The 14,011-nt window shown below is 46.8% G+C and overlaps 2 protein-coding genes across 2 annotated transcripts in view; both read right to left on the bottom strand.

Moving 5' to 3' along the window:
* The window catches only part of LOC112061697 (cell surface glycoprotein CD200 receptor 1-A-like), a 61,934-nt gene extending 51,115 nt beyond the window's left edge, over positions 1–10,819 (bottom strand). The window contains exon 1 of the mRNA XM_065573633.1: positions 10,245–10,819. Within this exon, the coding sequence (XP_065429705.1) occupies positions 10,245–10,332 (88 nt within the window). The 5' untranslated portion in view covers positions 10,333–10,819. The remainder of the gene's footprint in view (positions 1–10,244) is intronic.
* Positions 1–14,011, bottom strand: part of LOC135976669 (cell surface glycoprotein CD200 receptor 1-B-like) — a 35,920-nt gene that overhangs the window by 1,951 nt on the left and 19,958 nt on the right. Inside the window, exons 3-6 of the mRNA XM_065573620.1 lie at positions 6,483–6,794; positions 4,383–4,622; positions 3,221–3,323; positions 920–971 (exon numbers count right to left, since the gene is read on the bottom strand). Coding sequence (XP_065429692.1) covers positions 959–971; positions 3,221–3,323; positions 4,383–4,622; positions 6,483–6,794 — 668 coding nt within the window. The 3' untranslated portion in view covers positions 920–958. The remainder of the gene's footprint in view (positions 1–919; positions 972–3,220; positions 3,324–4,382; positions 4,623–6,482; positions 6,795–14,011) is intronic.

A 14,011-nucleotide genomic window follows, 5' to 3' on the forward strand; every position in this document is an offset into this window, starting at 1 on the left:
GGGCGCTGAGTGGGGCTGGGGGCTGGGACCACGGCAGGGAGCTGCATGCCACTCAAAATCGGCTCGCGTGCCGTGTTTGGCACGCATGCTGTAGGTTGCCGAGCCCTGGTCTAGTATCTAGCACAACGGAATGGGGCTCAAAACTGGGATCGATGCCTGGTTCTGTCACTGACCTGCTGAGTGAACTGGAGACATTTACTTCACCTCTGTTTTCTCATCAATGTTCTGTCTCTTATCTATTTGGACTATAAGATCTTTGGGGACGGCCTCTCACTATGTCTTCGTACAATACTGAGCAAAATGGGGCCCTGATCTCAGTTGGTGCCTAGAGCTTCTATTGCAAACAAGTAACAAATAATAATAATCCAGGTTAAAGCTGCAAAATAAGATTAAGTTCCAATCTATGCTAATGAGGATTTCATGATGTGGCAGCAAAAACAATCAATCGTATTTAGGCTCCTAAATGCCCAAATGCCTTTTGAAAATGAGACTTGGGCTCCTCAATCAGTTAGATGTTGCAGCGCTGAGGGCAGAAATGCCTAAATTTAGAGCAATAAGAAAAAATTTCAAAACAACCCCCTCCTCCAACCACTTTGCTGTAAAACCACTAGGTGTATCACAGCTATACTCAGCACACTCTTCGGGGCATGATCAGGGGGAATTCTCAGAGCTGCTGCTTTTTGGGTTTGAGTCTTGACTGTGGCAGTGCACTACAGCGCATGTTACATGTTCCATGTTCTTGGTATTCAGAGTGCAGACGGACTCTGTCCTGCTTTTGTCAAGCAACGGCTTGTGGAACAATTGCACCTGCAGAAAGCAGGGAGAGCCAAAAGCTTCCCTTAAAATATAACACTGTTCCCAGTTACTTTGGCAGCACATCTCAGATTTACTGACATCTGACTTACATCCTCTTCCTTACCTGCATGTTGTGTGTGGGAGCAGTCTCAGGGATTTTGGATTAACAACAAATTCTGTGGAAGGGAAAAGAGGAAAAAAAGACAGAAAACAGTATAACAAATTCTACCTTCATTGTTAGGTTGGGCCACTGAGACCGCGTATCTTGGAGCAGGAGGGCCCTGGTTTTGAGAGAGTCTGTAATCCATAACTAATGAACCTCTTCTTCCTCAAGTCATCAAGAAGGAGGCTAAACGTCATCTCTCAGATCCTTCACTGGGTGGCTCTTGACTCTGATGTTTTGATCTCCTGACTCTACATTTGTGAAGACCCTACTCCTGCCTGTGGGAGCCCCGAGCCCCTTGGGAGAGCAGAATAGTGGAGGCAAGGTCCTCTGGATGGATAAGAGCTTTGCCCTGAGTAAGCTGTTAGGGGGCTTATTCCTTCACCCTCTCACTTCCCTGGTCCTACTCGCATGAACAGAGAGCAACAATACCCGAAGTCCAAAGGCGCAAAGCATTTGATGTTTATTGGGGTGAACTTCCAGCAAGCATGATTCCAGTTTCCTTCCTCAGTGTCCCCATTCCCAGCTCTGACACCACAGAGCCATCCCCTGTTCCCCTTCCCCCCTTAGCAAAACATGATTCCAATTTCCCCACCCCCATTCCCTGTTCCCATTCTCCCCCCTTACTTCCTGATTGACTGCTCACTATATAGTAAAACTTGAGTTCTGCTTAGCTATACCTTAACCAATCATTTTGAAATTTAACTAACCAATCCTAACACATTGTAACATGGTTATTTAACCAATTATTTCCCACCACCTTAATTGGTTTACACCCAACAAAATTAATTATACAGCAGACAGAAACAATTACAGAACCAGACAGAGACCATGCAAATAAACATACAAAACAATACAGAAGTGAGGATTTCACATCCCAGCTATTGATAAGTGAGTTCTTGCCAGACAGGATGCTATCAAACTAAGTTTCCTTTTACATCTTCTAGGCTCTTCCCTTTCTCTGGAGGTGACAGGAATAGCAGGACAGGATTGTATTCCTAACAGCCCCGTAGCACCTTCTTTCCATGTGACTGGTTTGCAATGTGAGGATGTGACCGTTCACTTCTCAGCTTATGGCTGCCTCTGCTGCTTAGCCAAAGGCCTAAGAACAGAGCCTCAGACTGTCACAGTACGAGAAGGCCCTTACACGGACAGACAGTGATTTTGATTCTTTCTTTTATATCTCTATAACTAGCTAAGTGATAAGAATACACCTACATTCTTAAAGTATAGGCCTTTACAGACAGGCCTGAATATCTATATCCTAACAAACTTTACACTACATGAACTAATCCCCTTCTGAGGGAGGAGGAGGACATGAGGCTAAGCAGTTGGAGCTTGGACTAGGGGGAAGAGGAGTTGAGTGAGGGGTTCTCCTGGAATACCACCTACACCAGGAAAAGAACGTCCCAGTTACAAATTGTCTATATTTAAATACAACGCTCCCTGCTGTTTTACCCTGGCACTGCATCCTTCTGACGCGTTTAAGCAAGGTCTGATGGAACTGAAGAGTAGCTCCAGCCAGCAGCATCCCTTGCGCAACAAAGGAATAAAGATTCTGCTGCTTGATTCAGCTTTATTAACCTTCTGACAGGACAGTCCTGCTCCGTTCTCCAGAGCTGGGTGACATCTGTCTGGTAGGGAAACCGATCACCCAAAGTGCTGGCTCAAAGAAGCAGATTGAGAGATTCTGTAGTTCGTAGAGAACAGCTTTTACTTTGCCAGCTCTCCATACTAACAGGAAGCTTCCCTGGACACAGGGGGTGGCATCTTATGTGTCCCATGCCCACCCCCTCCACCAGTGTATCATTCACTTAGGCTTGGTCTACACTACCCCCCTAATTCGAACTAAGGTACGCAACTTCAGCTACGTGAATAACGTAGCTGAAGTCGAAGTACCTTAGTTCGAACTTACCTTGGTCCACACTCGGCAGGCAGGCTCCCCCGTCGACTCCGCGGTACTCCTCTCGCCGAGCTGGAGTACCGCAGTCGACGGCAAGCACTTCCGGGTTCGACTTATCGCGTCCAGACTAGACGCGATAAGTCGAACCCAGAACTTCGATTTCCAGCCGTCGAACTAGCTGGTAAGTGTAGCCAAGGCCTTAGATACATTGTGCCTCTTTGTACTGCATCATGCCACATCCTGTGTGAACGTAACAGAATCAGAGATGCTTGGATGTCATCTGATCTCATATCAAACAACACCTTAAATTTCCGCTCAGCTCTAGACAAACTGATTCCTTAGTGACATGTCATACATACCTGCCACGGTGAACCTTACAGAGGAAAATGAAAGCCAGAATGAAGAAGATGCCCTGGAGACCAACAGAGATGGCGAAATATGGAAGAAATGTGTTTCCATTTTCTAATAAGAGAGAATCATGATTTTCTAAATAGGGAGAATCACCATTTCAATTATTTCTTCACTGATCAATTCCTTTATTGTGTCCACCTGAGGATCACAAGGTGCTTTAAATATTAATTATACCTCACAGCCTGCCTGTAAAATAAGTAGTATCCCCACTTGACAGAAGGGGAAACTGAGGCAAAAAGGTTAAATAACTTGTCAAAGGTCATGCCTGGAGATTTCAATCTGGAAATGAAACCCATATCTCCCAATGGCCAATCATGCACTATAACTACTAGGTCATGTTGCTCTGAAGGATTCTGCATATCTCACCATTCAAGCTATCTCCTATATGACTTCAAAGCAAAAGAGCAAGGAATATAAATAAAACAGTCCAGATAACAGCCATTTACCGTTCAGATTATGAGACTGTTACCCATTTTAAGGTGTCCAGACACTAGAATGTGCTCTCCTCCCCTTCTCCTTTCACAATCCCGGTGGCAGGATTCGTATTTGCATCCCAACAAATTTTATTTATGCTTCTCTTGCAGCTGAACGTCTTGTCCATACAAGCAAGTGACAGTTGTGACTCAGGTCCCATCAATGCCTCCCCACTCCCAATAAAGTACCACAACCCTGGCCTAGAGGGAGCACCTCCAGGGCGGGAGTAGGATAGTTGAGTCTTCATGGCCCAAGTCATGATATCACACATGTCACTGACTCTTGGTCACTACCAAGCTGGGCCAAATGTGACCTGGTGACGTCACCGTGAAAGGCTCCATAGCCATCGAACAGTCTCCTAACCGACCCAGTCCCCCAGGTTAGACATTTGTATGGAAAGGAGATAAGAAAAAGGGCCCACTTCAGTCTTAAATTGTAGAGAGTATTTCTGCAACTTTTATAGATTTCCCTCTCTAGACATTTTATGAAGCAAACTGGAATGGTCGGCTGAATTCGCATGGCCCCTGCCACACCCTCAACAGTCTCACTAATATTTGTTGGAGCTGGTGAACAGAGGAGCACATAGTTTATCAGTTATGAATGAAGACTAAATAGAGAAAAGAGATGTGTTGTTACCTGATTGACATTCCTTGGATTGGCTCGTGTTCCAAGCCGGATGAGAGACCAGGCAGGTTATACTGGTCTCTCTAGGGCTGTATATACTGAGCACAGTCACTGTCCCATTTGTGTGATTTTCAAGCTTGGTCCTGGGATCTCCGTTTGGGTCCCAAGAGACCTGTGCAGCTGGTTTCCCTGCAGCTGCCTTGCACACAGCGGTCCCGTTACTGTCACAGGTCAAGGTCACCACAGGAGGGACTGCAGGACAGGAGAAAGGGGAAAGAGTTGAAGTTAGTTTGCTGCACGTGGAATGGTAACTTTCCTCATTCCTATACAAGAGGAACATCGCAGAAAGAGGAGAATGGGCATGGAGATAGTATTGCAATAAATAGCGAACACCTGCTACGACAAAATAGATAATGCAGAGTCCTTACAGCTCTTGAAATAGGGGTATCCCTTGGATGAGAGGGTGAGTGAAAACCTTAGTGTACCATTTGGACTACCATAGATAATATCCCGAGACACAGCTTTGGGGAAATGAAGTACCCTCTCCTCACATGGCAATTTATCCGGGTTCAGTTTGAGACATATAAGCTCTCACACACCCTCCGCTGTCAAGTTGGAACAGAAACAAAAGAAAAGAACCTGTATCACTTCAGAACCAGAGAATGTTGAGGGCTAAAGTGGGAATTAGGGAAAACAGCCGAGAGGAGGATGGCTGGGAACCACAATAAGCAAAGGTGCATTCCTGTAGGCCCTTTCCTTCAACTGTTTTGACTGACCAAGTTTCCCAGCTCCACCCCACAAAGTGAATGGCTGGGACCAGGAGCTCATCTATCACCCAGGTTCCACTGCATTGTCTCGTCATCATGACTCCTAACAATCTCACCCACTCATGTCAGTTTCTCAGGGATGCTGTGTAGAAATGGGCCTGAATCCAAAACCCCATATCCAAAAAGTTCAGCTCTGGATTCTGGTCTACATTTTGTGTCATCTGCTGCTGATCCCCGGTAGTAGTTAACACAGGGGTGTGCGTATATTTCTTATCCCTGGTGTGTCTTCGTCTCGCTCTCCCCCTCTGTTTTAGTTAATTTTGCAGTAGTAAATTCTTATGGTTATATCATTTAATCTAGTCTTTCCAAAATTATCTGGGCAACTTTCAGTATTCTGATCTAGTTACTGCCCTCGTGTCAGGTGTGTCACCACGGTCATCCTCCTTTGTTGTGCACAAGCTAATGCACTAATGATGTTCCTAGCAAATAGCCTCTTTATGCTTGAGGCAGAAATGTTACAGGGGTAGGATAGGAGGAACTGGATGTCCCAGGGGGGTGGTAATAGGCTCTATTAGCCTTTTACTTGTAGCTCATCAGTTCTAAACCAGATCAGGTTTGCAGTAATTGAAAGTCATTACTATCTGCTGTAGGTGAACTGAGCTGACCTCAGTCCTGGTGCTAACAGACTTGGTTTACACTCGCCAATGGGCATCCAGTCTCAGAAGAGAGACCAAAGAACAATTGAACACGGGGGGACTGAACTATTATTATTCCTAAAAGTGGCCTCACTAAGTAGGGTTTAAGGTGCATTGACTTGTTTGCTATACATGTTCTGTGGAGAGAGGATTTCAATCTCCAGAACTTCATGCTGGAATTTCTCACAAGCACGAAGGCTCAGATCCTCAAAGGTATTTAGGCTCCTAACACCCACTGAAATCAGTGGAAGTTGGGAGTCTAAATACTTTTCAGCATCTGGGCCTAAATTAACGTTTGAAAAGCAGTTTCCTGGGGGGATGGCTTGGGCTGGAGGTGTTTGTACAGAAGCCCCTCTACCAAATAGCCAAAGATCAGGTAGAAAAATAGCTCATGGCCAACCTTTCCAGCCCTAGAAACCATGAGAAAGGTTTGTGGCGGGAAAGGAGGACCAGAATGTAAAGAAGTTGGATGTGAGAAGAGACCAGAAGGAATTCACATAAGGGGATTAACCCAGCAGACATCCTGAACTCCTTAGTTCTTGGAGTTCTCTGAGCCTATATTCTCAACTTTCTAAGAAGAGGGGAGGTTTATGTGTCAGGCATGAATCTGATTGCGCAGACAATTAAGAACGTCAGAAACTGTTACTTACTTAATACAGTCAGAGTGTAGGTTTGATTGAAAGTTCCATCGCTGGTTGCAGTTTCACAGCTATAACATCCCTCATCTGTGAGTGTCACTTGCCGTATCTGAAGTGCACTATCAGTTTCAGGACTATATTTCCAATCCATTCTTTCACTGCAGTTTGTTTTGTTTGTCTTGTTCAGATCACGTCTGTATACCAGTTGGCAGTGATTTCCAGTCCTTGGTCTTATCTTCCATACTACTGATACCAGATCCACCATTGAAACATTACTACAGTTCAGATTAATGCTGGAACCAGCTATTTTAGATACTCTGTCATCTAGAAAAGATGCAGGAAGAGAAGGACACTTGCAAAGGTCACCCAGAATGTCATTATAACCTTGGATCTCTGGGGTAACATCTCTAGTATTATATAATATTCCATAGTAAGATCCCACTTCTGCAGGTACTAGACCCATTTTCTTGTATCCCATAGCTTTAAACGGTGACCGATAACCTGACTTTCGGTTTTGCCACCAGTCCACAGGATTAACCTCTCTGCTCCCATACTCTGTAGAACCTGCTGCCTACTGCAATCACTGCCAAGTTTCAGTATAAAGATGTTATTGTGGAGTGGAGCCTGACTGAGATGCAGGGCACAGCCATACTGGAGGAGCTCCTGGGTTAACTTTATTTTTTTCTTCTTCTTGCTTTGGCTGCAATTGTGAGGCAAATGAATGATGGGGAGGAGTAACATTAGCAGTTTGCCTGTTCTGAACTGCCCTTGATGTAAGCACAAATCAGGAAAAGTTAGACGTTTCTGAGCCACTTCCTGCTGCTCCAGCCATAATGGGAGTTAAACTGCCATCTTGGAGTAGCTGGAACTCAGCAGAATCAGAAAATCCTTGCAGGAGCTGTATGCTAAGGATTGGGTCTATGCCAGTGTAAGCCCTAGTGTAGATGCAGTTATCCTGGAAAAACAGTCCAACTTTGAAAATAGTTTCTATTCAACGTATCTTTCCTCTTCTACCGTCCCAAGGCCAAATTGTGCCCTGCTACACTTGAGTAAATCTGAATTAGGTCCTTTGATTTTAGTGGCGTTATGCCAGATTTACATTGATGTTATGGAAAACCAAATTTGAATGTTTGTATTTGATATTTATCAGGTCACTTCTCTGATAAGAACGAGTTTGTAGTCCTGTTAGGCCTGCAAAGCCCATACAGACACAGGAGAGCGAGCTGGGGTCTATAATGCCTCACTGAGCATTGACAAAACTCTCAGTCAAGTTTCAGTGAAATAGTCTTTACTATCGATGGTAGAGGAAGATGAACAAAGAACCCAGCTGCATTTTCAGATTCCAGGTGAAATTTGTGGAGCTGGCAGTTAGAAAAATCTTATGACTGCTAAGTTGAGCAAATTTGTCCTGCGATTGCAGAGAACAAATAGGGAACTGCCCTTCCCCCATCTCCTTTTAGAATTTCTATTCTGGATATAAAATGGATATGAAGTCCAGTACAACTTATTTTCATGGCTGAATCATCAGCATCACCAACCCCTGGGCTGGGCAGCTTTAGGTGTGAGTTAGTGACATGCCAGTGGATGGAGGAGTCTGGTAGGTCGATCTCCAACCAAACCCGTCCCTTGTATAGTGGGGGTCCAGCAGGCCTTGATGCTGCTACAGCCCATGGGCTGCAGTCCTACCCATAGAGCCTTAAAACCTGCGGATCCCATTCTCTTACCCCATGAAGATTCTCTATGCAGAACTATTCACTTTGATTTTAAACTTCTTGGGGCAGGGACCATCTCTTTGTTCTGTGTTTGTCCAGCGCCTAGCATGGTGAGGCCCTGCTCCATGACCGGGGCATCTAGATGGCACCATAATACAAATAATGATTAATAATAATGAGATTTTTTTGCAGGATGAGAGGATTCAACCCCAAGTATAGGGTTAACTTCTCCTTCCCAATCTTTCACAGGGTGATGGATGTCTCAGTGCTCTGAGTTATGCCAGTACTGTGCGGCACCAGGCCACCCTCTCTTTCCTAACCACTCAGCGATGGCCATTCGATCAGGAAGTATATTGCCATTATGAAGATTTGGACTTTGTGAGCTCCGGAAATCTTGCTTCTTGCCAGCACTTAAATTGTTTTCTTGACTGGGCTCAGTATCAGATCTGATGGAATTTCTTGCCTGAGAACCTTTGTATAAGGAAAAATAGGAATATAACTTTCAAATTAGCTCACTAACGTCGAGGGGAAACTAAGAGTCTCTATCCGATTAGTTGCTGACAATACACCTCTTCACAATCTGTTCAAAATGGCTAAAAGATGCTTCATGCACAGCGAGTATTGTTGCAATAGACAGCTCATCTCCTCCCCCCTCCCCGCTCCCCTGTGGCCAGAAGCAGCTTGTCCCTTCCTGCCTGCACAGTGTCGAAAAGTAGTTAACACATCCATGCTGCTGCTGGCCACAAACATAACCCAGCCACCTCCTTTTCCCTGGCTACCCTCGAGGCAGGAAGGGGTTAAGCCCTAAGGATGCATTGTGCACCAGTGCTCAGAGAGAACCTGGCTACAGAGGCTTCAGCGAACCCAGCCAGAGAAGTGGCTCAGCAGGGGAGGGTGCCTAGGGGACGGAGCAGCCCCCCGCTCCCTGGGGGCAGAACCAGGGTTGGGAGGTGGGTGGGGGTGGGTAAAGAGGGTGTAAGACCCTGCCTGGGGGGCTGCTGTAGAGCCTGCAGGGTCGGAGTATGAACAGGCTGGAAATCGCTTTCCTCTCCTCCCCCCCGCCACTCCAGAGCTTAGCTGAGGCGCGGAGAGGCTTCCCCGTGCCAGCGCTGTGTGGGCCTTTGGCACACGCAGGGCTCGGCTCCTCCTGGCCAGCTCCCTGGGCCGGAGAGTCTTGGGCTTTCCTGGGGCACCAGCTCAGCCAGAAGCAGTGGGGGAACGAAGGCGCCTGCCTGCCAGGTTGTTGATGAGCTCAGCGCTCCGACCAGGGGCTGGTTCTCTGCACAGCGCTGAGAGCAGGATGTGCCCCACCGGGAGAACGGGGGAGGGAAGTGGAGGAGCAGCGGGGCTGGTGTGGGTGAAGGGACAAAGCAGGGAGAGGACAGCGAGATGGGGACCACGTAAAGGGCCAATGGGTGGGCAGCAGAGGTGATACATAACTGGCCGCCACCTGGCATCTGCCTGCAACTCAACAGCCAACACAATGTGCAGCCAGTGCTGGCCAGAAACGGGACAGGGGGCAGGGGACCTGAAGGAAGAGGGCCGGCACACAGTGAGGACTGCGCTGACGGACCAGCACGGGGAGCAGCTGGCCCCATGCACTGCAGCTTTGCCCCACTGCCAGCCTTGCACACCCATCCCCATTGTCAGCCACTGGACCCCCCACTCACCACTGGTGGGCAGGCAGCTGGGAAGCAGGGATCCAGCCAGCAGCAGGACCCACCAGTACTGATGGGGAGGCGGGGTGAGACAGAAAATACGGGACAATTTGCCCGTTTATAAGAAAAAGTCGGGACATCTGCAGGAGGGCTTAAATACGGGACTGTCCCTTTAAAAATGGGACATCTGGTCATCCTACTAGTGACAACAGGCCTGGTGATCACAGGCAGATGTAGTGGATGAAGAGCAGGTCAAAGATGCCAGGAACAATACATAATCAACTGTGTCCTTTAATTAAAGCAGCACTGATAAGTACAGCATTTATGTGACGGAAACATCCTAACACATTCCCCTTCCCTCTATCCATAGCAGCTGCTTGGTCCCAAAGAGAAGTCCAACTTACCCATTGTTACCATGGCCACAGCGACGGTGAGCAGAACGAAGGCACAAAAAGTCTTCCCAACACAATTCATGTCAGCTTTTGCTTTCATCGCTCACACAGCTCGCTCGCTCCATCCATTCTGTTGTAAGCCCAGCTGCAGATGTGGGGAGCTTCCCTCTGTGACAGCGTGTCCTTGCCAGCCAGTGTCTCTGTTCCCTCTTCCACTTCCCCACCTCTCCTCCACCCCAACTCCGCCTGCTCCTGACTGATTAGCTCCTGGGAGATGGAGGTGCCTTTTCATAGCACTAGGTTTCCTGAGCTGAGAGCCAAAGCGAACATTGAGGAAGCAGATTGAGCAGCTCTGCCTTCCGTTCATTGGCTCTCCTCGCAGTGCTGATGTGTGAAGATAAACTCCACGGCAGAGCTCAGAGTTGAGTAAAAATGAAGCATATTTTTCAAGCCTGGGCTTACTGTCAGAGAGGGACCATCTCTACAAAGACCTCTTTTAATAATTGCTCCGCAGGAGGTGCTCTGTCCCTGTTAGGATCAGGGCCTTAATCCTGCTCTTAAACAAAGAGGCCTGCTCAGACCTCAGAGGAGAGAATGTGTAGTGATGGGGGGAAAGACTTCTATATTTTACTTAGCTTTGGACACAAGTTCTTTAGCCTTCTCAGCTTGGCAGCTGCCTCCTGGGAGTAACAGTTGTAACTAAAAGCAGACTGAGCAGAGAGGCCGGCATGTGTTTTGTCAGGCCCATGACTTTGGGCTGTATTTTTTGTGGTTACTTTAACACTTCTTGGCTAGATAAGAATGCCATAACAGATCAGTTCAGTGGTCCATCTAGTCCACCATCCTGACAGTATCTGGTACTAACTGCTTCAGAGGAAGGTGCAAGAAATTCCATAACGGACATTATGGATTATCCTGTCCCTAATCTTCCTAATCTCTGTCAGTGAGGGGTAGTTTAGGTTTGGAAGCGTGACAGTTTATCTCACTTATAATTTTTTTTATCCTGCCCAATGTTATTGTGGATGTTCTCAGTACACTTAAAAGGTCTAGTCCTGAGCTATTGGCCTCAATAAAATCATTTGGCAATAAGGTCCATGGGTAAACTCTGTTAAATTAACAAATGTTTCTTCTTATTAGTTTTAAATGTAATTTAATTGAATGCCCCTTGTTCTAGTAATATGAGAGAAGGTGAATAGAAACACTCAATGTACTTTAACATACCATTTGTTATTTTGTATACAGGTAACTCTATTACATTCCATCTTACTCATCTTCTTTGAAGTAAACAGTCCCAGTCTTTCTTCACACATAAGTCTCTAATCATTTTTGCCTCTGCCACTGTCCCATTTCTAATTCTGCTGTATCCTCATGGACCAGAACTGAGCACAGTACTGCATAGGAGGACATACCATTGTTTTATAATATTTTCCATTCCATCCCTTCTACATTTAAATATTTTGTTTGCTTTTTAGACCTCCACAGTGCATTGAGCAGAGGTTTTCACTGAGCTTCCCCCGCTGCTGTTCAGGTCTATTTCCCGAGTGATTACCATTAATCTAGAAACCACTAATGCATGTGAGCAGATAACATGATTATCTCAGAGAGTGGGAGAGGGACAGGAAGGGGGTGGTTGATTGGAGACACATTAAAAGACCAGAGTGGAAAGAGAGTTAGGGAAGATCTAAGTTGTACTGAGGCTTGTTCATGAAGGAAAAGGAGTTTGAATTTGATGCAGAAGCCCAGGGGACTTGAAGAGGAGCTAGACATGGACATAGAGGCAGGCAAGGCAGATGATTTTCTGGAAATTCTTTGGGTGGATTGAAGGGTATGGTGGGATCATATCCTGTGGGGGAGGGGGTCAAGGGAGGAACCCTTCCGGATCAACAGCATCCGACCCCACATTGACACACACACAGAAACCCTGCTACCCTTGCTTTTACTGTAGGGGTTTATCCAGGACAACCAGGATTAAACAACTGGATTCGTATGGCAGGTGCACATTGTTGACCTGCCATTTAGGAGCTACAGAACCTGCTGATCTTTTCCGGGAGAGGCCTGGGAGCTCACAAACCAGCCAGGGAGTTCACAGCAAGGATGTTAGACCAGAGAGCTCAGAGGCAGTGAGTCTGCTGGGCTTTGGAACTCTTTCTTTTCTTGTAAAAAGACTGTCCCATAAACAAAGGGCCTGGGAACGAAAACACAAAATGATTGAGGTGGGACTTATGTTTTCTCTTGTTTCTGCACCCCAGAGAATGGAGATGCCTTTGTCTTTTCTCAACCAGAGACTGGCATATCTGTTACACTGGAGGAGCTTGGGCTCTTTTACAGAGGAGGTGAGGAGAGCTGTACGTCTGGGAGGCCAGCGAGGAGGAGGGTGTAGATGTCAAGGTGAGAGAGGAACAGGGCCTGGATAAATTGGATGGAGGAGGGCGGATGGAATTTGGACATTGTGCAGAGGGGAAAATTGAGAGGATTTATTGACAGCATGAACGTGGGGAAACCAGAAGGATGGGAGTGGGCAGTTGATTGTGATGCTGAGACAATGCAGAGATTGGTAGAGTTACCAGCTGGGCTAGGGAATGGGGAAGAAGAGGGAAAGGTCTGGCAGGAAATGGGATGCATTTGGATTTCATGGGGTTGAACTTGAGCTGGTGGTGTGTGCATTATCCAAGAAGAGTCTGGACGAAGAGGGGGATGGTAGGGCGCTGAGTTAAACTTGAGAGCCCTCTCTGCTAAAGGTAGTAACTGAAGCCAGGAGACTGTATGAGGTTACCTCTGGGTAGTGCAGAGGGGAGAAAAGAAGAGGGCCAAGGACTGAGCCCTGAGGGTCACCAACAGAGAACAAAAGGGAGGAGGAAGAGCCCCAAGTGGAGATGCTGAGGAAGCAGTTGGAGAGGGAGGAAGAACACCAGAGATGACCCTTTCTGAAGCCAAGGGAGGAGACAATCTCAGAGAGAGAGGGTAGTGATGATTTCCTCTGACAGCATCTCTTCAGACAACAGTACAGTCCTGACAGCAGTGTAATCACATGCACTGAATAGTCCTGTGTTGTCCTTAGAGGGCTCACATTCTGATTTTACCATAGCACTACAGCAAAGAGTCAACACCAGGATCATTTCTTTGAAATGGAATGCAGACTTGTCACGTTGCCAATCTCAAGCCAGCTCTTGTCTGTTCTCCTAGCTGAAGTATGGGTTCTCCTTTGTGGTTTTTAACGTGGGTTACTTTAGATCCACTGTCTGTTTATTATAGTATCATCAGACATTGTCTGAGAGATGCACAGTCTGTGATCAGCTCCGTTTGAAGTGGACTTTTTCCCAGACCAGAAGATCAGCGTAGGGGAAGTCAAAATGCCCATTGTGATCCTGGGAGGCCCCGCCTATTCCTTAATGCCATGGCTTATGAAGCCATACATGGGGCAGCTTGACAGCAGCAACAATAGGCTGAGCAAGTGCAGAATGACTGTTGAGTGTGCTTTTGGCTGTTTGAAAGCCCGCTCTATAGGAAGCTGGACCTGGCCAATGACAATCTTCTTATGCTTATAGCCGCGTGCTGTACGCTCCATAATATTTGTGAAGGGAAGGATGAAAGCTTCACTCAGGGCTGGAGCGCTGAGGCTCAGTGCCTGGAGGCTGAGTTCGAACAGCCAGAGACCAGGGCTATTAGAGGGGCGCAGTGTGGGGCAATAAGGATCAGGGATGCCTTGAGGCAGCAATTTGAAGCTAAAAGCTACTAATATTTGTTGATATGCTTGGGAGTGCAGTGCTTGTAATGCTAGG

This window comes from Chrysemys picta, chromosome 1 (assembly GCF_011386835.1).
Source record: "Chrysemys picta bellii isolate R12L10 chromosome 1, ASM1138683v2, whole genome shotgun sequence".
Lineage (NCBI taxonomy): Eukaryota > Metazoa > Chordata > Testudines > Emydidae > Chrysemys > Chrysemys picta.